The 25,382-nt window shown below is 33.6% G+C and overlaps 1 protein-coding gene across 6 annotated transcripts in view; it reads right to left on the bottom strand.

The window, feature by feature from the left end:
- The window catches only part of CCDC91 (coiled-coil domain containing 91), a 356,615-nt gene that overhangs the window by 90,620 nt on the left and 240,613 nt on the right, over positions 1-25,382 (bottom strand). For all 6 annotated transcript variants that reach the window (XM_004755697.3, XM_045073381.1, XM_004755696.3 and 3 more), the window contains 2 exons: positions 24,081-24,257; positions 4,518-4,631 (listed from right to left, as the gene is read on the bottom strand). In XM_004755697.3, the coding sequence (XP_004755754.1) occupies positions 4,518-4,631; positions 24,081-24,257 (291 nt within the window). The remainder of the gene's footprint in view (positions 1-4,517; positions 4,632-24,080; positions 24,258-25,382) is intronic.

The following is a 25,382-nucleotide window of genomic DNA, read 5'->3' as shown; positions in this document are numbered from 1 at the left end:
AATACATATTTCAAAGGTCTGATAGGAAGAAATTTTCCCCACGAGATGATTTTGATGGTCTAGAACAGGAGTTGATAAGCTTTTCCCTAAAAGGGTCAGATAATAAATATTTTGCATTATATGGTCCTGATAGAATATCAAACTGGCCTGCTGCTGCATCATGAAACCAGTTAAAAAATTATACATAAGTGAATGGGTATGGCTGCATGTTTCAATAAAACTTTATTTACAAAAACAAGTAGCAACCAGTTTGAACCACAGGTTACAGTTTGCAACCTCTTACGCAGAATTGATAATGATTCAAGAGAGTTTGGACCAAAATTTAAATTTTAATAAAATAACAGTTATGGCCTTCCCAGTGAAAATCACTACACTTGAAGATACCCAGTTGACCTGCCTTTTGCCTCAGACAAATTAAATATATTTTAAAATCTTTTCAGCTTTTCCTATTTACCTCTTCTTTGGATTGTACAAATTATAATGAAGATTTCTAGATTTATTAAAAAAAATTAGACAATTTTGGGGGCACCTTGGTAGCTCAGTTGGTTAAGCATCTGACTCTTGATTTCAGCTCAGGTCATGATCTCAGGGTGGTGAGATGAAGACTCACATGGGGCTCCACGCTCAGCAGGGAGCATGCTTGAGATCCTCTCACTCCTTCTGCCCTTCCCTGGGCACGTGCACACGTGTGTGCTCACTCTTTCAAATAAATAAGTAAATCTTTGAATAAAACAGACAACTTTTATCAACTAAGGAAACACTTATAAGAGTTTGAGGCTACAAAACAGCAGCTTTTCAATTCTATGCTAACTATGAATGCAATGTAATAATTATTTTTTCTGGACTTAACAAGATAGATTTTACAGGATTAAAAAAAATCCCTACTACTTAGAATACTTAAAAGAAAGTCATTTTTATCACTGGACAGATCCATTATTAATCTGAATTATTTTCCTGGTTGATCATTTAAAAAGCTTCCTTATTTGCATATTTTGATTCCATACTAATTTTTGGTTATTATTATGAATTGGACTAAAATGTAAGTACTATGTATCCAACTTAATAAATAATTTAGTATGCAATTTCAGTGTAAATTATAATTCACTTAATTAGTGCATGTATGGGTAGCCCCTTTGTCCTACCAAAGATGTTCAGACCAGATGAATAGTATTTATAAAATTTGATGATATCTCTATTGATTTAAGGAAAACTGGTAAATGGCATTTAAAAGTAAAACATTTTCTCGTTATAATTCTAATTCTTGTATAATTTTAGTTCTAATTCTTTGTATAATTGTAATACCTAAAAGGACTGGCTAACTGATTAAAAACTTACTGACTTCAGATACACAGAAAAAGCAACAATATCCACTATGGTTATATATGATTCTCCTACATCTTATACTGTAGGACAAGTTATTTGATATAAGTTAAGTCATATCAAAAAGTTATTTGAATTGATTTTTCATTCTGTATTTCACTATCTTTTAAAAGTAAAGACTAAAGGGAAAGGTGTAGGGAAAAGAGTCTTCATTTCAACCTTTGAGAGAATTTGGTAAGGGTAAGATGATGTCAAAGGAAAAATTGTTCAGGACAAAAGACATATAAAGACAGGAACTAACACAACATTAGACTTCTTCCTTCAAAGATTTCTGAAAACTTCAAAAGGGGAAGATTACTTCACAGACTGGAATGTAAGCCCAGTTGGAACTAAGGTCTATAGGGCTTTTGAGGTGTCTAATGCTAAAAATCTCAAGTTGATTCTCTAGTTAAAAAAAGCTGGAGAGGAGAAAGGAAAATTTTTGTTCTGGAAAAGTGTTCTTCTCTGATGCAAATAGAAATCCATCTTACAAAGGAAGAAGTAGAGATGAGTTGCCCTAATTTAGTCTTTTGGAAAGAGACAAGAAGATTATGAATTTGCTAAAAAACTTTTGTTTCTTCTATGACTTTATAAGCTATGAGATATCTTATTTTTTGTGAAAAATTTCCAAGCCCAAAGATATTCATACAAATTAACTTGAAATACTGAAATCCAGTTTTGGAAAGAAGAAGAGTATAGAGAATCTGAATTTTTAAAAAGTTATATAAAAAAGAGGTCTAGTCATTAGTTGGTGCTCCATTTCAGATATTTTACCCATTTTCCTTTTTTATAGCTTTTCTGTTTGAAGAGATGGAAACATTCAAATATTAAAAGTATTCCACAATGTGTTATAAAAACAACTCCCAAATCCCTAAGTGGAAGTAATAAACTTCCTACTACCATACTGATTAAATCAGTTCTAATCTTCTGTGACTCTAGTAATAAGAATGGAATAAACTTTTAGAATCACACTGTAAACTTCAGAAGAAAGAGAATGCCAAATATTAATCTGAAAAGCACATTTCTCATTAGCAAAGGAGTCTCTGGGTTTTTTTTTTCCTTCATAATGCAGTGAAAATGATAAAAATCATAGCACATATTACTGAGTCCTTATGTAAGCTGTTCTATTTTATTATATGTTTATTATTAGGGACAATTCTGTAAGGAGGTATTGCATTTATTTCCCTTACCACATATAGGAACAAGCATAAGGAAGTTGAACTTTGGTACAAATAGAATCAAATGTTCTCATTTTGTTGTTATTTAATGAATGTTTCTACATGTGAGAACTGGTTTATCTAATACAAATGAATACTAATTCTTTAATAGGGTTTGTAAGAACACACAGATTAAATCGACAGAGTTCATTGTCAATCCTCTTCAAGAGTTAATTTGCTCACATAGGGACCAGATAACTCCTAGAAAGGCATTTCTTGCTCTCTTATCTTAAACATTTCTTATGGCAGCCACGTGACTCTTTTTGATGGGAAAGTAACAGAATTTTCAATTTTTTTAAGAAAAATCTTCCATTTTGATAAAAAAATACTACTCTAAAATAATGTTATGAATGGGTTTGCTTGGTTCTATAATCTCTTGTTCCCATTTAGAGTGCAAGTAAAGATTGGTCATATATTATTAAGAAAACCTGATAGAAAAGGATACACCCACAAGACATCGAAGTCTGTGTTCTTTCACTACTACAATTGCTGCAGATATGTGGAAAGCATCTATAATTCCTTTGCTGAATGACTAGTTTTAAACCAGACAATTAAAAATAAGCATTTTGGGGAGGCATATGGAAATAGCAATTTTCTGGGAATATATTACTTCCTAAAAAGTCAACAATTTTTGGCCCATAGTTTTCTCTTCAGAAGGTGAGGAACCTATCGGGAATTTATTTAGGTGAAACTGCTTTTAAAAACACCTGCAAAACATGCACAAAAATTTAATCCCATACAAAATGCGCCTATGAGTGGATAATTCACCTGGAAAGCTTAATTAGCAATTTTTACTCAGCTGACAAATTCTCCTTTGTTGAAACTAATGGTAGCTATTGAGGGGGAAGAATGTTCTTTTTATCATATCAAATTTGACTTCAAATTAACAGTGTAGAATTAAGTTGGTGTCACGTGCTTTTACTGTACTCCTAGCCTTATACTTAACTGCTTACTGAAGGGCAATCTTACATTTTCTATTTAGTTTGCCATTTGACCACCAATTGAGTTTAGATATCATGTGTCAGATTTCCTCATACACACACTGTTTCATGCTTTATATTTTTATTACATATTACATAACACGCATGGTAAATGCTAATGTTTATATTACATATTTATACCTAATATTATATCTTATATCATCCTTAAATATATTACTTCTGTAATATATTTAATGTTATACCAAACATAGATAAAAGATAAAATATTATAAGAAAATTTATCCTATAACTTATTATGTTCCATATTAGAATATGCTTATTACAGAGATAACATCTTACGTGTTTCTTATCTTGGGTATTACTTAAGATGAAAAGATTTGCTGAAAAGACTACAAATCAAGTTTCACCTACTATTTTCAGCCACTGCTCAAACTTATACCTTAATAAGACCACACTGCAGTGAAGTGACATTTATTTTGTAAAGCTTCAATATGTATTCTGAATTCTTTGAAATATATTCTAAATTATGTTACTGAAATGGAACTATGACAGAAGAAGCTTAATTTGCTAACTGTGCTGGAAACTACTAGAACCACAGTAGTGTTAACATAGAAGGCCTAAAGGGAGTATGTAAATTTCAACAACTAGTGTAAGAAATTAACAAACTTATGGCAAAAAAAAAAAAATAAAAAAAAAACCTAAAAATCTAAAACTGCCTATTTTTTTCATGAGATAATTACGCTGGAAATGCTATAGGTCATTTCTAGGAGTCTAGTAAGAAGTTATTCAGTGTTGCTTTTTGTTGACAGATGGAATTTATGTTCAAAGATATCAAAATATATAATTATATCAGAAAAAGAATCTTGGAGATTCTTAAATTAGATGACAAAGGACATTTTAACTATTTTAAAATGTCATGTTTCTGCATGAAAGTCAAAGTTTCAGTTTATGGAAGCTGAGAATTTGGTAAAAAGTAAAACCCTTCAGGGGGAATACTTACTCTTTTCTGTTCTTTCACATACTCTATCAATTCGTCTCTTGTTCTCTTCACTGCCTCTTCCACAGCCTTTTCACTTCGCTTTTGCTCTTCTATTATTGCTGCCCTAACAGTTTCCTGTTTGTGGGAGGAAGGAAAAAAAGTCAGGGAGGTATGCATTAGGACATGTTTGTGTCCATTTCATATAAACTTCAAACTCCTCTGCCATGGGTTCAGTTCATTCCAAAGTGTATCTTTAACCTGGAATAAGAATTTGCAAAATCTTTTAGGACGTTAGAGATTCCACAGAATTCATTTTTCTAAACTGAGTGAAAGGGAAAAGGAATGGAATAAGCCATTTATTGCAGGGAGCGCCTGACAGACTCCAATGGCTTCCTTACCAACCTTTCATTTGATGTTTACATGATTGATTGCCTTCCTGTACTTTGCACTATCCACATAAGACTTCCAACTTGTGTTTATTCTTCCAAGAACACCCTAATGCTCTAGCTGTTTTATTCACGTTTAATTTTCCCATCATACAGTAATCAAGTGTGGTCTGGGTGAAGATTTACAGCTAGTTTGGTCCTTCTGCCAGGTTAAGATGTTGAGAGCTGGACACCATGCATAAGAGGTAAAAATTCCACCCTGTGTGCTAATATTTGACATGAGGAATCTGGGGAAAAAAGTGGTACTTCCTATTTTACTGAAATTGTAATCAAGTACCTTGGAGATTTCGGAATTTCAGATAGGGAGGAAAAAAGGCTAAAATTCTGAAAAACAAGTACAACGCTTTTCAGAAAGTATACTTTCTGCTAACATAGCATATCATGGATTGGATGAATGCCACGAAATAAACTTCTTTAACTTGCACTTATCTATATAGGCAGCATCCTTCTTTTCAGGTGACCAGTTAGAAAATGCCTTGAAATTTTGTGGGAGTATTTGCTTCATTCTGTTAGTCTTGAGGACTCTTTACTTTGTAGCGAATGCTTACTTTTGTTAATTTTTCCCCAATTATTTTAGATATGTGCATATAACCCAGGAAATATGAAATAATATAAAGAATTTCCAGTTGTGGATACATTTACTGCAGAAAATTTGAAAATGCAGAAAATTATGAACACAAAACAATATACACACATCATCACACTTGGGTATAAAGAAGGAAGGGCTCAAACTTTACATACTATTTTCTAACTGGTATTTTACACTTAAAATATATTTTGAATACTTTAACCCATGATACATTCCTTCATAATATGATTTACATTCCATTGCATGGATAGGCAAGAATTTATTTTATCAGTACTTATTCATGTGTTAGGTTATGGTTGTTTTTAATAAAATAAAGCAGTGCTAAGCATCCATATATGTATTTTTGTGGTGCATGTTAGATATTTCTGTAGATGATTTCAAGAAGTAGAATCATTTTGGCCAAAGTATGTAATTTTTGAGTTCTCTTGTAGCTTCTGACCTTGTGTACACATTTTTGTTCAATAAGCAGTCCATGGAAGTGGCTGTTTTCTTACATCCTAGATTATATTTAGTCCCATTAGTGTTGTTGTTGTTTTTATAAAAGATTTTATTTATTTATTTTGAGAGAGAGAGAGAGACATAGCAAGGAAGGGAACACAAGCAGGGGGAGTGGGAGAGGGAGAAGCAGGTTTCCTGCTAGCGAGGAGCCCGATGCAGGTCTCGATCCCAGGATCCTGGGATCATGACCTGAGCCAAAGGCAGACACTTAATGACTCAGCCACCCAGGCGCCCCAGAGTCCCATTAGTTCTTTAAACCTTCACTTATTTGAGGGAGAATGACATCTATTCTATATTTTAAAATATATATATATTTTTATATATATTTATAAATATATTTATATATATTAAATATAATATATATTTAATATATATAATATATAGATATATAATATATAATATATAGATTATATATATTATATAACTATAATGTATAGTTATATAATATATTATATGATTATATATAATATATATTTAATATATATTTTTATATTTTTAAAATATATATTTTAAAATATATTCTATATTTTAAAAAGATTATTATCTGGTATTCAGCATGTCTCATAGAAATATTAGGAACATACATATCATGTTTTATCATCTGCCTGATCATATCTCCTCATTCCACTTCAATACTGGTATGCTCGTAAGTTTTTTGGGGTTCATTTTTAAAACAGACAACGAAGTCACAAATCTGCTAATTCCTATAATGGCAGTAACTTTGAAAAATAGTTACCATTTTATCTTCAACCACTGAATATATTAAGCTTTAGTTCCATTGATAAAATAATAGAGCGCTGTTGTTCCCTTAATTATTTGTAAAGATTAAAGCTGAAAACCTATGAAGACAAAAATGAGAACCAATAAAATTATTTAAACTAAAATCACCTACTGTTAGAATTCTTACTGGTTTCACATTAATTTGAACTTTGAAAATTTTCATATTTTGGAAAGGCAAAATATATTACTCAGCCCCTGAAATATAACACATTAATAGTACTAGAGTAGAGAATGGGTAAATCAAAAGTATAAAATTATTCACATCAGTTCAGGTCAGGTTTTGCCAATAGTTGAGTTATAACATCCTAAGCTTTCAGAGCTTCTGGAATTTTAGAACTGTAGATAAGAACTGTAGACCTGGTTTATTTGAATGTAAAAGACAAATCCATGTCACACTAAATATCAACCAGAATTTCTATGTAGCAAGGGTCATACCAGTAAATGTGACCAGACTTGTTTGAAAGCAAACACCTCAATTTAAACAAAAGGGATATATCCAGAAAAAACATGAAGAATTAGCTAACCTGTTCTTTCATTGGCTTTTGGGGGGTGTATAGTTTATTATCTGTTCAATCCACATTTTTGAGGATCCTCTTTGCTTTCTGAGCTGATAAAGAACCATTTTCAAAAAAAGTTCCTTAATTCAACTCTCCTCTCCAGTTGAAAATTCGGTGACAGTCAAGGTTGTGAAATCCATCCTTAAAAAATACTTGCCAATAAATACATTCCTCTGACTATAATATAAAATGTAAAGGTTAAGCCATCCATTTTCTAACCAGACCAAATTCTGAATTAGTTGGGAATTAGTGAATTTTATGTGTAAGTATACAAAGTGTCTGTGAATGTCTGCCTAGATGTTTTGTTTCCCTATGAGACATGCGGATTGGTCTAAGATAAAATATACCTCACAGGGAATGAAGATTTGCCACCAGTGAATATATTCAAATAGGCGATTATAATGAGTATTTTCCAGAATATTTTAGGAATGGTTATGCCACTGAAACGTGGTATATTCTCTAAGACAGGTTTCTCAGCCTCAGAACGATTGGTAATTCTTCGCTGGGAGGTGTGGGGGGATGTCCTGGGGTGAGCAGCATCTCTGACCTCTACTCACTAGATTGCCACCAGCTGAGAACCACCACTGTAAGGCCAATAGTTTGGAGGGACATCCATTTGCATATATGTTGCGATCTGTCAAAATATATGTTATGTTTCTCATCCTATCTTAAATATTTTTATCTAAAATATATGCAATAAAAAATAGGATCTCTGCAAGAAATCATATCCAAATGATTACACAGCTAGTTTTTAAATGTGGAAAAAAGAGTTCTATATACTAATTTCTTTAAAAACTGAATGATTAGGAATCAGTTTCTATGCTATAACAATTAAATACATCATGATGAATATCATTTAGGGCTAAAGGTTTATGCGACATTTTATTTAAGACTTTTAATTTCTCCTTATTGCTCAGAAGTATAGCTATGCTTTAGTTTCCATTAACCTACCATACATTTCAGAAATTGTAGGATCATGAACTAATAAATGATCTGCGGTGTTTGTTCTTTTTCAGGGTACTTTAGTTAAGGATTATAAACACAGTCAAATTATTTATGGAACAAATTTCAGCAATCAACTCAATCCTGGTTTGTGGGCTATAAACCATAGTTATCAGAAATTCCTGGGGCAACTGTGTGTTTCTTTCTTTTTTTTTTTATTAATACACAATATGCATATTTCATAATTATAGATTACTTAAAATGTTGCATATGGTTGTGAAAATGTACCTTAGAAAATGAGTGTTTGAATCATGAGTCAAGTCAAGCTGCCTTACTGTTAGTAAAATTGAGACTTCCACTCCTATACAAATTTATGAGTTCAAACTACAGTTCCATCAGTGCTTCTTAGACATTGATGCAAACAAAAATGTCTATATTTCAAAATCCAATTACTGTGCAGTTAAGAAACTTTCACCCAACTTTCAACTGAAAGTAATTAACCTACATTGTAGTGATATGCTCAATGTAAAATATTAATAGAATAACCTAATTCTATAATGTAATGAATATGCTCAATTAAAATCATATGCTCATTGACAATATCAATATTTGATAATACCTACCCGCATTAGGCATTTTTAAAGATGATATATGTAGAATCTCATAACATATCAGCATTAATGAGTTTTTAGCCATTTTTCATGATAGGTGTATCTCACTCTGAACCACAATTAAGCAAAATGTTATCTTCACCAAGGAAAATCCTATTGTCACTGGATTTATGTTATTAACAAATATTATTGGGGCATGTGGATGGCTAAGTTGGTTAAGTGTCTGACTCTCAGTTTTTGGCTCAGGTCATGATCTCAGGATCCTGAGATCGAGTCCTGTGTCAGGCTCCATGCTCAGTGGGAAGTCTGCTTGAGATTCTCTGCCTCTGCATCTCCCCCTGCTCAAGCGCTCTCTCTAAAATAAATAATCATTAGATTTTGAATTTAATCAATAAAATTTATAAAGTTTTTACCCTCTTGTTAAGTAAGCACCTACATAATATTCTTGATTAAGCCTTGATAGGCCATAAACCCTGTAACTATTACTATATGGTCCTCTACAGAGAAAGACTGTCAATCCCTGATTAAGGTCATGATTCTCCAAGTCGGCCACCTGGGCTGGACTCAACTGTACAGTACTGTTAGTCTTGGCTGGGGTCTTCCATGCACATGAAGTCAACTGTTGGGGCTGATGTGGCTGCCACTACTGAGTAGCCTCAGGTAGGAAGGCTTGTTTCTCCTTCTTGTGCTCTCCCAAGCTCTAGCAGACTAGCTCAGGCATTGTTACCTAGCATCTGGACAGAGTTGCCAAAGAATGTCTTCTGATGGTCCTATGTTACTTCAGCCACATTATACTGGCCTGAGTGAATAAGCATTATGAACTGATTCCCAAATTCTTATCTAATTGTCCAAACATCATCATCTCAGTATATTCAAAGATATCAGGCCTTCTATTATGTTTATTGCATTGGAGACATATCTCGTGAACATATTTCCATACTGGATTGGTTGTTCTCTAGGTCTGTTACATAACTGTCTAATTTGGATCTCTCTCAGGTGTATTTCTGGAAATTCACTACATGGCTCTTGAACTACAACTCCAGCTTTCTGGATACCATTGAATTCTTCTTTCTTGGTTTACTCCTTTGTTTTGACAGAGTACCTCCTGTAGGAGATTCTTGAGAAAAGGCACATGGGAAATAAAAGTTTTGATATTTCCTTTGCCTGAAAAATGACTTTATTCTACCCTTACACTTAATTTATAGTTTGGCTAAGTATGGATTTCTAGCTTGGAAATTTTTTCAGTTTTAAAGGTTTTTGAGAAGTTTTTTTTCTTCTCTAAGAAGTCTTACACATGTTCTTTATTCCCATTTCTCAAAAATTTCATGACAAACCTAGTTATAGGTCTATTTAGAAACTTAGGTCTTACAATCTCATGCTCTTCATGAAAAACTCATGTCATTCAATTTGGGAGATTTACTTTAATAATAATAATACTAAAAATACATTATTTCTTGCATTCTGTTTTCTGTTTTTCAAGAATCCTTTGATTCAGCTAATGAAACTCCTAAGCTGGCTAATTTTCTCCTCTTTCCACTCCTATTTTGTTTTTGTTTTTTGAGGGTTTTTTTTTTTTTTTCTTTTTAATATCCTTGTCTCTGGAAGACTTTTACAGCTTCATCTTTTTTTTTAAACTTTCTAGTACATTTTAGATTTCTAATCTTTTATTTGGCTTAAAAATAGCATCCCCTTCCTGTTTCATAGATGTAAAATCTTCTCTTACCTTTAAGAACCTTAACAAGTTTCTTTTTAACTTTCCATACTTTACAGAGTGTTTTATTTCCTGTTTTTCAGGGAAGTTTTCTGTTCATACTTGACTATTTGCTGGTGTTTAAAGAGGAGAGCACTAAAATGCTGAGTAACATCTCTGTGCTTGCAGTTGTGGTTTATGGACTGTGATCTTAATAGCAGAGTAATCTGGCTCGGTTGTTTCCTTGGGGCAATTTCTGATACCAATACATTTAGGTCTTTTATCTTGGGCTGTCTAAATTCCTCAGAAAAGAATCTTCCAATTTCCTGTCTGGTTGTAGACATTCTGAGAGCTGGGTTGGAAAAAATGGCTAAGGTTCTCCATAAGTAGTATGAAACTTTTCACCTTGCTTTGCCCCCAACCCCATGTCCACTTTGCCTTGGTTATCCCTGGTCCAGAGACCCTACATTTTATTTTTTTCCAGAGAATTAACCTAAGGTTTCTGTCAGATGTGGAAAAAATGTGTGGGGGCCTAACTGCTTATTAAATAGACTTTCAGTCTTTCCTTCTAGTTGAGTTCTCCCCTTCATTCCCACATCCAGAAGTTTCTGGTGCCACAAACAAGCCTTCAGGAGTTTCTACAATATATACTGATCTTCTCAGTTTCTAATTTAGGGTTCCATTTCACTACTTTTTATTTCAGTGGAGTTTTAGAAGGAGGTGGACAAAAACGCATATACTGTCTGTTCTTTTTAACAAGATATGTGTTAGGAAAAATGTATTAAACGTTTACTTGGAAATAATTTTAGATTTACAGAAACTTGCAAAGGTAGTACAAGAGTTCTCATACACATTTTACCCAATTTCCCCTAATAGTAACATCTTACATAATTATGTAAGGTGAAAAGTTTCATACTACTTATGGAGAACCTTAGCCATTTTTCCATCTTACATAATTATCTTACAACATTTATCAAGACAAGAAATTAACATCACACTATGGTGAATGCAGTGAAATGTGTAAGCCTGATGATGATTTACAGACCTGTACCCCTGGGACAAATAAAAATTATTTGTTAATAAAAATAATTAATTTTTTAAAAAGAAATTAACATCACACAATAATAATAAATAGATTATAAATTTTATTTGTATTTCACCAGGTTTTCCACTAATGTCTTTTTTCTGTTCTGGGATTAATTCAGGGTAAAATGTTGCATTCAGACATCATATCTCATTAGTCTCTTCTAACTTCTGACAGTTTCTCAGTCTTTCCTTTACAACACTTTTCAGGTATTTTGAAGAAATCTGGATTTCTCTCTTTTTTTCTCATAATTAGACTAGGGTTCTGATTTGGGGGAAGAATACCACAGAGCTGAAGCATGCTTCTCATTATATCGTATGAGGGGAGTGTGGCCTTAAACATAATTTATCACTAGCTGTGTTAACCTTGATCATTTGGGTAACATGGTATCTGCCAGGTTTTATGGCTATAAAGTGAAAACATTTTTTCCCTTTTATAATTTATTCAATTAGACATGAACAACTAAGCCCAGCCAATACTCAAGCAGAGGTGAATTAAGTTTTATCTACTGGAAACAAGTGTGTATCTACATTTATTTCTAAAGATACATGATTAATTTTAGACTATAGTTTCCTCTATAGCTATAGAACTGTTCCGCATTTCTAATTCTTCTTGCTTCAGTTCTGCAATTTATATTTTTCTTGACAAGTTTTCATCTTGTCTAAGCTTTACAGCTGATTGGTACTAACTGATTTATATTGCTTATATCACGTTTAAAATCTGCATTTCATCTATTTTAGGTCACTTGATTCATTCTGACAATGTTCACTAATAACATCTTCATCAATCTTGTCAAAGATTTGTGAATTTTATGTCTTTTTTAAGAAATGGTAATATTTTGAAACTTTACAATTTTTGTAAATTTCTGTCATAAACTTTATTTCCTTCCTATTTTCTTTGGATTACCCTATTCTTTCTTTTCGAACTGTATTAGTAAGTTGGGTGTTAGCCCATTCTTTTCCAGTCTTTTCTATTTTCTAATACATGATTTAAGATTATGATTTTCCTTTGAAGCATCACTTAGATGTTTCTCACAATTTTAAGTAAATAACTATTTTAATAATGACTACATTATTTTTCCTTTGTGCATAGCTTTAAAAAAAATTTGCACATACTGAAATGCACGAACCTTAAGTGTATGTACAGCTCAGTGGATTTTCATATACACATACACCCATTCGCCTACCACCCAGATCAAGATAAAGAGCAATTAGATATTGCAGAAAGTTCTCTCATGCTTTTGCCCACCAGAGATAACCACTATTATAATTTCTATTCAAATGCCTCAGCCATTTGTGCTTTATCATGCATCTCATCCTTCCTCACACTGGAGCAATTTATGCACTTGACACATTCCCTAGTTCACTGTAAGGTCACTGAACACAGTGGCAGTTTCATTCACATTTGTAATCTCTGCAAAAACTATCATTTGTCATGCTTATAGCAAGTATCTGATAAGCAGTTCCCTTGGACATGCCATGCTCTCTCTGGTGGAAGTCAGTTCCCCTTAGCCTTCTCCTGTGATGATCAAATGTACTCCTTCTGCACAAATCAGTCTAAGCAGCATCAACTGTAATGTTCCCTGAAATGCTTTAGACCTTCCACGTCTTTTCACAGGGTGGTGGGTTTAGCACCCCTTGTAGGTGTTCAAAGAGCAACAACCTATATTTTATATCTCAAAGCATTCCACGACTCACCACTGTAATAGCTGCTTTACCTATCTATTACCAACTTGAGATCTCTTTGTAATCAGGGATTATATTTATTACAGTTCATATTCTTTATGACTAGAAGCTAATATAGTATCTGGTACAGAGTACAGATGCACAATTCAAATTCATCTTCAATAAATAAATCAATTTGTTTCTCCAATGCAAAGAAAATCTATTTGAGGGTAGGGATTGTAACTTATATATGTGTTCCCCAGAGCAACTGTGTGGTGGGAGCACCCTAGAGTAAATCTTTCCAAACTTTCTCAGTTCACAGCTCCCTTGTTGCCTCAATAATTTTTTCTACCTTGCCCTCCAGGCCAAAAGAAATACCTAATTGTTTCATTTACTAACTGGTTATGTCATAACACAGGAGCCATTTGAAAAGTTGATATACAAAAACTGAAACACAAATACTTTAATTTCATCTTTAACCCAAATTCCTTATTCATAAGAGTTCTGTACATAGCAGGAATTTCATAGCTTCCTGGCATAAGATCAGACAATGACACTCTCACTTCCTGTTCCACAGGGATATTTGCACGATACTTGCTTTTTATCACAGCAACCCCCAAACCTAACATCACTACGACATGATGTACTAGAAAGGAATGTAAGACAAATCAGTACTGCCAACCTAGTAGTTTAACCTGGTTTCCAAAAGATCCCAAGTATCTGTGTGCTGCCCTCTAATACTGAAAACATCCTGCAGCACCCAGGGCACCTAGATGCAGCTGGGAAACTATTGCCTTCAGTATTCACAATAAACCTCCACTAACTGTTTGTTATTCTTAGCACTCAGCTAGGTATTAAAATGACAAAGGTGGTTAAGATGGTTTTAATAATAAAAATAATAATAATAATAATAGTACTAGTGACATATCAACACCAGCAGCCATCTGGGCAACAACTCAGACTATGTTCTAGACACTACACGAAGTAAGTGAATGAATGTCAGCTGGGTCTTTATTGGACTCATCAATGATACTTATAATTAAAGTTTCTGGGACCTAACAGAGATCTGTGTAAAAGACACAGCAAAGTTAAGCAAACTATCTCCTTAAATCATATGTTTTAAAAATGGCAATATAAATAATTACAGTAATTATTTCTAAGAGTGCATTTTCAATGACTATAAGAATGGCTGATTTCCGGAATGTTAGTAATTAGTTATAAATCTGTGGACCTGGAAATTACCATGTAACTATAATGACATGAAAGTCAAACATCCCCTAAACCAAAAAAATGACAGTGGAAATTATATTTTCAATATATACATTCTTCAATCTTCTACCCAATCCATTCGTCAAAATCCTGGATAAAATTTTTTGGTAGATAAATTGTGATTTGGTAGCTTTATACTGTACTGAGTTAAATTTTTATTTTACCTACTTCTTCTAACATATACCCCCCCATTAAATAGAAAAAAACTCATTTTATGATAGTCCTTCAAACAGGTGGAGAATGTTACCATACCTTTATTTTTCTCTTCTCTCAACTAAATATTCCAATACCTTCTATAGTTGTGACAAGGTTTCCTGCTCTGTTACTGATCTGCCCACAATACTTTTTTACATGACATTTATAGTGTCTAAAGCTGTTGCATAAATCTCAGTTTTCATTTTAAAACGTTTCCAAGGGCCTCATAGCAACTCTGTAAAGCAGGTATTATTAATCCCACTTTACAGATCTGAAAATGGAGTCTCATATATTTTTAAAAAGTGGTCAAGATTACTTCAGCACAGGCTAGGACTCACACCCAATCCCACCTACTTCTTGGCATATTTACTTTGGTAATCAGTTATTCTTTTGATCACAGGGTAACAGAAAATTCACGAACTGACTTTAAAAAGAATTTGCAGCCTCACATGAAAGAACTAAGGGTAAGCTTCCATTAGTGTTCAAGTGATGTGATCAAGGATGCAAATTTCTCCATTTCCAATTCTTAGCTCTGCCTTTCGGGTAGGATCCGTTCTCATAATAGTTCTACACATATGGTCCCAAGGGGGTTATTAACAGTTCCAAGGATTTTTCCCATTTTCTTACTGTGAATGACAGTGTTTATATAGCTGAGGAAGCAAGTTCCAAAATGGAGCCTTACAGCCTTGACTCAGAAAATGTGTGAATTCTTAGAACCTGCTAACATAGGGGTAGGACATAATCATTATTAGCCTACATAAATAAGGGCTTATGCATAAAATTAGAAAGTAGGTTAAATCTCACCTAAACCACATGGCTAAGAGATAGAAAGAATCACTTTGGGAATGGAGGAACAGTTGCTAAGGGAATACCAATAAATGTCTAAGATGATCTCATTCTGATTTGGCAATATCTCTCTTAAAACATGGATATGGAAATGAATGCAATGCTTCCATCAGACCAGTGAAAGAAAGTATACGACTTTACCTAAAAATTCTATTTGGAATCATGCATCCACTCATCACTTTACTGCAAATCTATACAAGCTGTTCAAAGTAATCCTTTGCTGAAGCTAAATGTAATCACTTTTTTTTTTCCCTCCGATTACTATTTCCTTGAATAACAATAAGAATCACGTCAATTTGGCACCCCATAGACAATCTGATTAATATGTTTTTAAAGGATGACAAAAACCAAAGCACTGTTTTTGGTGATCCCACTTTTGGTAAAATGTATCACTTAAAGGCAGCCAAAACTCTAACAGAGCTAAATTGTACTGATGGAGATAAAATACATTTTTAAAAGATTAATATGTCTCCTTAAAACAATGTTGGTTCTATACCATCTTATAACCTATTGCAGTTTTCAAGACTCAACTCCTACTTCTGGGGTGCTTAAATCTAGGGGAGAAAACAGAGAAACAGAATCTTTAAAAATATTATGCCTAGTGGTATAGTTATATACTGAATGTCAAAGAAGAGGAAAGAACACTTGATTTAATCTAAGAAATGTAAAAAGTTTTGTGGAGTAAAAAAAAAAAAAAAAGAAAAAAGCTAAGTTATTAGATATGAGTGGGTTTTGCAAGTTAGGAAAGTGATGGTATTCTAGACTGAAGGTACAGTGTGACTAAGGCCCAATGCCATCAAACAGCATGATATTAGTACCAGCAGTCTGGTACTAAAAGCACGAAATGTGAAGGAGAATGGCAGCAGATGAACTGAATAGGTAGGGACCAGGTCACTGAAAGTTTCTGTGTCACGTGCTGAAAGATTTATAGTTCATGCTAAGTAGCTTGAATGTGATCCTGTAGGCTATGGGGAGATACTAAAGAATTTAAAGTCCATTCATCTTCTTATTCCAAATTGAAAGGGAACAAAACTGGAAGCCAAGAAACTGATGTAGGTGGTCAAGGTAAACAATCAGAACCACGATGAAGTCAGTGATGGCAGGCCAGAGGTTTGTACACTTAAGGATTCCATCAGGTAAAATGGAAAGGTTTTAATGTATCAAAATGGGGTTGAGAGAGGGAGAGTTTAGGAAAATCTCCAGTTGTCTGGACTGGGAAACTTGGTAGATAGTTATCTCACTGAATGAAAATAGGAAATAGAGCAGGAGGGAAAGGTCTTCGGAGATGAGAAGATAATTGATGCACTATTTGTTACTTGTCCCTAAGTACAATAATTTTGAAAAAAATGTGATTAAGATTTTACCTTTAATTAACTAGGTGGCTATCAAAGTTTTACAAAAAAAACCTTTCAAACAAACTAATGAATCAAAGCTAAGTAAGTCAATACAGAAAAATTATTTCAGTGTTGTGAAGTTATCTGGCCTAAGCTAAAATAGAAATGCTATTTCCTTTTTTAAAAGAAGGGTCAGGTGGCAATGCTGAATTTCTTAAAGAAAATTTAACCACTGATTGTAATGTCTGTGGCTTTGGGGGAAACATAACCCCAAATTACAGTGGCTGTGGTTATAAACTATTATGAAGAGCTTCCAACGTCAGACATCGTTTAAGTGTCTGTATGCCCTGGAGTCCTTTTACAGGACTTTGCTAGAACAGCAAAATTAATGACTCCTCTTTTTGCCCTTTTTGGTGTCAGTAACAAATGTACTTTCCTTTTGTTAACAATTTTCAAGGGACACAGAATTCATTTACTATGAAAACCAAAAAACTCAGAGTCATTAACTTTCTTCACTCAATCCACACACTGACTTAGTCTTAATTTATGATGAAGGCCAAACAAAATTATCTATCAAATCAATTCAGAGAAATATGTGCCCCAATCCTTAGGAATTGCATTTTCTGTCATAGTTTAACATTATCTCTTCAGTTAGTGCCAGTATTAACACAGAGAAAATCTATAGGTAAATTATAAAGCCAAAAAGCTCTTTGTCTTCCTTACTTTTGTCAGAGTAATTTTAGTTACTTAAGTTTATACTGTTTTTCCCTTTGCAGAACTCCATCTTTTTCCTTATTTCTAGTGTGACTTAGTGGTCAAAATTGCTAATTGCTATTAATTCTGTTTTATTTTTGGATAAAATAAATTTTATTTTAATTCTTTTAATTAACTTTGAGTGCTATGAAATGACCCGAATCTTAGAATTAAAAAGATAGCTTCCTAGCTTTGATAATGTCAGTCCCCTTAGTCAGTATTCAAACAGTCTGTAGTTCCCCAGACAGTATTCTTCAGGCTGTATGGGTACAACAGACTAGGGAAGAACGAAGGGAAGGAATGCGTGCTGGCCTTGGAAACCAGACAGGTGGTGGGCAGAGGGTGGTAGGAGCTGCTGTTTAGACTCATAACCCTGAGCTTCCTAGAAACTGGAATGAAGCTCTGGCCACTTAATCTGGGTAGCAGTGTGATACAGAAAGCACCAGTAACTTCAACACCTTCACAATATTCCTTGAAATACAACCCTCCTAAATATGAGACTATTTCCACTATTACACAGTTAATCTGACGTGGCCATATTTTTCCTAGGTAGAAGATGGCTACATTCAGTGAGAGAATGTCATGTAAAGTTCCGTCCATCCAGAAAAGTTTTGTTTTTTATGTATTTGGCTTTGACACCATCTCTGTTGTTATTAATCCCAAGTTTTGCTCTCCAGCCCTAACAACACACCTGTCCAGACACACACTTCTAACTGCCTACTCACCATTTCCTCTAGGATTATGAATAGGCACCTCAAATTTAATATGCACAAATTACATTATTTATCCCCATGAAACTCAAACCTCCTCACCATCTCAAATTGCCATATAGCCAAGAATTTATTTTGGTGGTTATTTGTTTAAAAAAAAAAAGTTTTATTAAAGTAGTATTTATATACATTAAGAAGATGCATCAACTATAAAATATGTAATTTGGTAAAACATCAAATGTAATCATCACAATTATGATTAAAATATTTCTATCACTTTCAAAAAGTACTCCCCCCCACAATGCCTGATTTCTTTCCTCTTAAATCATTTTGCCTTCTTCAAAACTTCATACAAGTAGAATTGTAACATGTAAATTTTTTGAGTCTGGCTTCTTCCCTAATTTCCTTATCTAAATAAAACCTCTAACACCCATTCTCAGTGAAACACATAACCCTTTCCACAGTTCATATCACTATACGGAATTGCCCTATTCACTGTAAGTCTTTTTTAATTTGGGTGTAAGTTCCATCTCATGCCTAGGGACCTTGTCTATCTTCTTTGATGCTGTATGCCCAGAACCTCCAACAGAGCTGATGCATGGTAGATACTCCATAAATATTACTGAATAAATAAAGAAATGATAAATAGCCCCTTTGAGTTTTTGTGACTGAAATTACCTATAGATGAAATAAGCATTGAGAGCAATGTGTGCTTTATCCTAGGATAGAACAGTGGGAGGCGGAACAGCGTAGATTACTGCCTTCGCAGTAACGCCCTCTAATCTGAATACAGCCTGTTGTCTCTTCTAAGGAGTTACACAATCTAAGATTTAATTTCTGCATTTGTAAAAGTGGAGATATCATTTCTGCCTCTTTTGAGTATTATATGAAATCACACATGAAAAAAACCAGGAGAGAACGGTCTGGCACGTAGAAGTGAATTAGTGACCTTGCTGCTGTTAAAAGTTGTTGCCGTCCCCACTACCACTACCACTCCTATTGTATAGACTTCCATAAAAATAGGTTCTTAGCTAGCAGCCTAAAATACTTGTAGAGAATAAAGCCAGGTAAGTGAAATGGAAACAGAGAGAACTATTATTGTTTTCTGTTAAAGTTAAAAGAAACAATGACACTCTGTCAACTTCTGTAATATCTAACATTCCAGGTATTTTCCTATAAGTAGTAACAAGGACATTAAATATAAATCTGAAACTCACAGTTAAAATCCCATGATTATAAGGGTATGGACAAGCTCAAGAGGCAGAATTTCACATTCCTATCTCTAGAAGCCTAGGGGTAAAGTCTATTTATAAACTATATTTCTGGTCCTGTAACTTAGGTAACTTAGAATAATTAATTAAGTAGTTTTTTATAAACCAAACTGTAGTACTTTATTGCTTTTTCCAATTTGCCTTTCTATGGAATTAATGTTGATTAATTAATGAAATATTGTCTATGTATTTACTTGAGAATTTTGGGTGAATACAATTAAGTCTTATAAGTCATCTTCCCAAGTTAATTGTATGATATTTTGGATCCTGACATTTAAGGACCATGATTAGTTTTCTGGAACACATTCTATAAGCTACATATTAGGCTAGGGCCTCCACAGCATAAATACGATTGAGACACTTAGGAAGTTCTCAGTTCAGTGGGAAGGTCAGTCAGATAAGTAGGTATTTGAATTTGATATATGGTGTAAGAGAATTATAAACTGCAAGATAGGAGGTTAGGGTCTTTTCCCCTCCAACAAATGATAAGTATTCTCTGAGTTGCAGGTAATAGTAGGAAGAAAATAAGTGTACACCCATGTATCTGCAATCTTGTTTTTACAACAAAGAGGGGCACTTTTAAAAACAGAGCAGTCCTTCAACAATTTCTAGTGCTACTTTATGAAGAGCATACATACACATAATGTATAAGATGAGGAGGCTTATAAATCTGGAGAAATGATCTCCTTTAATTCTTTTAACATATTTATACTAGCAGATTTGTCCTTGTTAAGTCCAATATCAACGTATCTTCCATTGACTGCTTTGGTTTTGCTGTACATGAGCCATACCTTCTTGTTTCTTTGCATATCTCCTACTGTTGATAAAAATGGACATTAAAATAATATAATATAGCAATTCTAGAAATCAGATCTCTTTCAGCTCCCAGGAATCCTTGTTCTTGTTGTTATTTGTCTAGTAACTTTCCTGACCTAATTCTGCAAAGTCTGTATTTTTTGTCATGTATAGCCATTGAGGTCTCTGCTGGGTTAGCCAGGTGGTCAGCAAATAATTAGATAGTGAATTCCTTAAATACCTTGAATTAGATAAGCGATCCATCATTTTACCGGGGAGTGTGGGTGCTGGGTAACACCTTTAACACTGCCAGTTTACAATTCTGTCTCAGCCTTCACTTTTTGCTTGAACAGAATCAAAATCAGTCAGTGGTGAGAGATTAAGGTATTCTCAGGTCTTTCCTGGGCAGGTGCACAGGTTAAACAATTGCCACTTACTGTTTTTCACAAACAATATGAAGATTAGGGCTCTCCCAATACGCAAGCTCTAAGCAAATGGGGACTTTCTGGGAAGCTATCATATAGGTCAAACCAATTCCCTGGAGAAAGGTTTTTTTGTGTGTGTGGAGCTCCAAATTTAGTCTGCCCATTCCAGTGGCTTCTACACTGCTGTTTTTCATAGCTATCATTGTTGTGAAGCTACTACTTTTTAAATCTACTATGCAACTAGAGAAAAGAGGGTGGTAGTAAAGCAAGCTAAAATCTACAAATCTTGATGTTCTTAGTGAGCTTTAACTATTTTTGCTGAATAAAATACTCCTTGGGTTACTGAAACCTTTGGTTAATATTCAGAGTTCTGAAAAAGTTGATTTTGACAATTTTGCTAATGTTATCATTCCCTCTACAGAGAAGGTAATTTGCAGAGATCTTTAGTCTATCATTCCTGAAGTGCTTAGACTCTCCATTTCTAAGAATATCAGTATTTGTTCAATTGCTTTTTAGTACATTAAGTTTGCAAGTTTGAACATTTAATCTACCTGTACAAAGCCCAAAAAGAAATGGGTGGCCAGTTACAGTTATCTTCAATCTTTTCTGGGTTAATTAGTTAAGATACTTTTGAGAATCTAATTAAAAACTATGGACCATTTCTGCAGAAAAGTCTATACATATCCATAGTTTTGCAGAATTTCACAGACTTGTATGGGCCCCTTTCCATGCAACTCAGATTAAAGGCCATTATTTGCTATTTGCTACAGTAACTTATCCTACTTAATTTGTACTATCATCTTTATAGATCTATGAATTGCAGAAAATTTTACATCCTTCTGTATTCCAAACTTATCCAATGGTCTACCTGTTCTGTATCCATAACAATACCATACAGTTTTAATTACACCAATGATCTTTCTGCCGCAGAGCCTTAGTACTTGCTATTCCCCTGCCTGAAACATTCTCTCCCCCAATGAGTCACAAAGTAAACTCCTGACTTCCATGCAGGCCTCAGCTCAAATGCTGACTCCTTAGAGCCCTTCCCTGACTCCCCCGTTGAGGTTCCCTGACTCTCTTGATGGTGCCCAGCTTCATTTTAATTCATGACACTGAATACTATTTCACACTCTGTTAGGCTTGAATACTTTCCTATCAGTCTTCTTCACAAGAAGTCAGGCAAGTTGTTGGTTCTTTTCTTACTATTCCATCACCAGAAATAAGTACAGTCCCTGGGAGATGGCAGGCAGTCACTCCAATTATTAATGTGAAACACTGAAAAGTAAGTCTGACCATGTCAATTTGTTTGCTTACCCTACTGGCCTAAATAAACCAAAGATAGGAACTTCATAAGGCTCCCAAGAGAAGTAATTTGTCAATTTTCTAAACTAGAGCTATGAATCTCTAAGGGGCTAATGGAGTGACAATTGTTTGGTTGTAGTTTCTTAACTGCAACTACGTGAAAATGAAAGCAGCTATTTAAGAAGACAGAATACACTTGACATTTACGACCTCGCATTTGAAAGCTGGAGAGTTAACCGGAAACATTGTTTTTCTGTTATATATGTTCTCTGTTCAATTCCCTTAGCCACAAAGCGTTAAGCACACACAGACACACATACCACACACACATACTCACTTTCTCACATGCACCTAAAATATGGAAACATTTGGAAGAAAATAAATACAATGCATTTATTCATGACAGGCTTGGATTATCTTCACAGCTCTGAAACTGTGGCAAACAGATGTTAAAGTATGTCATATATTATAGTGTTTTCTGTAGGCAAGAATGCTCCTGACAAACCAGCAGAGAATTATGCCCTTTATGATATATACTTTTCTGTCGGAGTGATGAACATGTGCAGATTTATTCATGCCCTCTTGCCCAAGTTCATGGTGACTAAGAGTCCACATCTATGTGAGGTTAGAGGAGTGGTCTGTGGCCACAAAAAGTTTTAAGTAAATGCTCCCAAGTCAGAATTTAACCAAAGATCGTGACCTTACCAGCATCAAATTCCAACTAACTGACAATTAAACATCTTATAAACAATATGTGCTCAATATGTATTCAATGATACTAACAACAAAAGAATTACAAAGTAATCATTACTCCAACAGAAAAAAGCAAATAAATAATAAAATAAGATCTGTCACTACACTACTGTTTTCTTATGACAAATACTACAAAAAGATCTGTTTAATTTTTATAACAAATGGGTGACTATGTGCTTGACAATAAATTTAAGTGACTTTTTTTAAAAAGTGCATAATATTTATCCTGGATATTAAAAGCATTGACATTTTTAAGGCTTCATGAAGATTAGCTAACAAATTGTAAGAAAGTCTTCTGGGTTGTTTGGTAAATGTTAGGTGCTTTAGCTACATTGATAATGCATGACTGAATAAACAATGGTAGGGTATGTAACACTTTTATCATGGAAAACAAAGACTTCTACAAATGTTATTTTTTGCTCTTTACACTTCTTTAAGGGGGAATTTATTCAGGTATTTCAGTGCCTCTGTTACGAAAAGACTAGAAATATGGAAAATAGAGCCATGCAAATTTAATTATGGAAAATGAAAGTACTGTAGTTTTTAACTGTTCACTTAAGTAGACAAAAGTTATTTTGTATGTAGGCCATACTTGTTGATACATAATACCATTTATGAAACCACAGGGATCATCTGTGAAGTACTACTAATTATCAGTACCAGCTACTGATCATACAGATACATAAATAAGACATAATTAAGAGAATCAAACTGTTTTCTACCTATATATATTATTTTGCATTGATTGTGTGTGTATATGTATGTATTTGTGAAAAAAGAAAAAAAAATCAAACCGGAGTTTTGTGTAGTTGCAATAATTAAACATAAGTTTGGATTCTGACTTTTTAAAAAAATGGTAAAAAGATAAAATTATAGGATTTGCAATATCAGAAAGTAGAAATGCACTGATACATTAAAAATTATTAGTTTAAAATATTACTATCAAAGGCAAAATAATTAATACTGATATGTCCACTATGGTGATTTTAAGATAAAATAATAATAAGGAAACTTCATTTTGAGAAAAATAAGGAAAAAGGAAGTATTTACAAAGAGTGAATTTTACTAACCTGACTTATTTTTCTTTGTTCTTGTATAGCTTTTTGAATTGCCTGAGATACTTTTTCTTGATCTTTTGCATGCTCAGTCTTCCATAACTCCCTTTCTTCAGCATGAGCTTTTTCCAAATTTTTTCTTTCTTCTTCTATGGCTTTTAAAACTGCATCCTTCATTGCTTCTTTCTCAAGCTTCAAAACAAATAATGACTTAAATGAAAATATTTGAATGAGTGACTGCATAAAACCTTGAATAAGAAAGATTTGGGTTAACCTAAAAGGTACAAAACTTGAATTCTATAGGGTTTAGTTCTGACGCTGTTGTTTTTATCCATACTTAATAACTGGTGTAAAAATCAAATCAATTACTTGTTTTTGTACAAATATTCATACATTATTTCCAAGGCACATTTAATATCACAGAAACTAAGCCTTAACTTAAAGTAGCAGTTTCAAACTATTTGGTCTTAGAATCTCTTTACATTCTTAAAAATTATGGAGTACTTCAAAGAGCTTTTGCTTATGCTGGCTGTACATATTATGATCACCGTATTAGAAACTGAAACCAAGACAAAATAAAAATATTTATTAACTAATTTTATATTAACATTAAATGCACTGTATATTAATGAATATCTTTTATGAAAAAAATAACTATATTTTCCAAAGTGAAGAAGTGAGAAGAAAATCTGTGGACCTCCTTAATATTTGACTTAATAGAAAACAACTAGGTTCTCGTATCTGCCTTTTGTATTAAATCTGTAGTATGGCTTTTGGTTTAAGGACATAAAGAAAACTCAGTCTCACACTGATATGCAGTAGAAAAGGGAGGAGTACTTAGTAGCCAGTTCGGATCTTTGTAGATATTGATTGTTCCATATCAAAATTTTAACAGAGGATAGTTCTTTTTTTTTTTAAGATTTTAAAAAATTTATTATTTGATAGGGAGAGAGACAGCAAGTGAGGGAACACAAGCAGGGAGAGGGGGAGAGGGAGAAGCTGACTTCCCACCAAGCAGGGAGCCCAATGCAGGGCTGAATCTCAGAACCCTGGAATCATGACCTGAGCTGAAGGCAGATGTTTAATGACTGAGCCACCCAGGTGCCCAACACAGGATAGTTCTTAAAGGGTAGCTGCAGTAAGGAAAATCATATAGTTGCAATGAAATTTTTGTATTCTGTCACATTTTCTTTTCTTGCACTTTAAATGAGTCCTTTATGCATGAATTTCTTAAGCATTTTTATTTGGAAAATATTGATTCAGTATACTATGCATCTCCTCTAGAATTTGACATATTTCATTACATCATAACAAAAA

This window comes from Mustela putorius, unplaced genomic scaffold, assembly GCF_011764305.1.
Source record: "Mustela putorius furo isolate JIRA1106 unplaced genomic scaffold, ASM1176430v1.1 tig00537227_pilon_pilon_pilon, whole genome shotgun sequence".
Lineage (NCBI taxonomy): Eukaryota > Metazoa > Chordata > Mammalia > Carnivora > Mustelidae > Mustela > Mustela putorius.
Note: the sequence above shows the minus strand (reverse complement) of the source record. Positions and strands in the feature narration are given on the sequence as shown.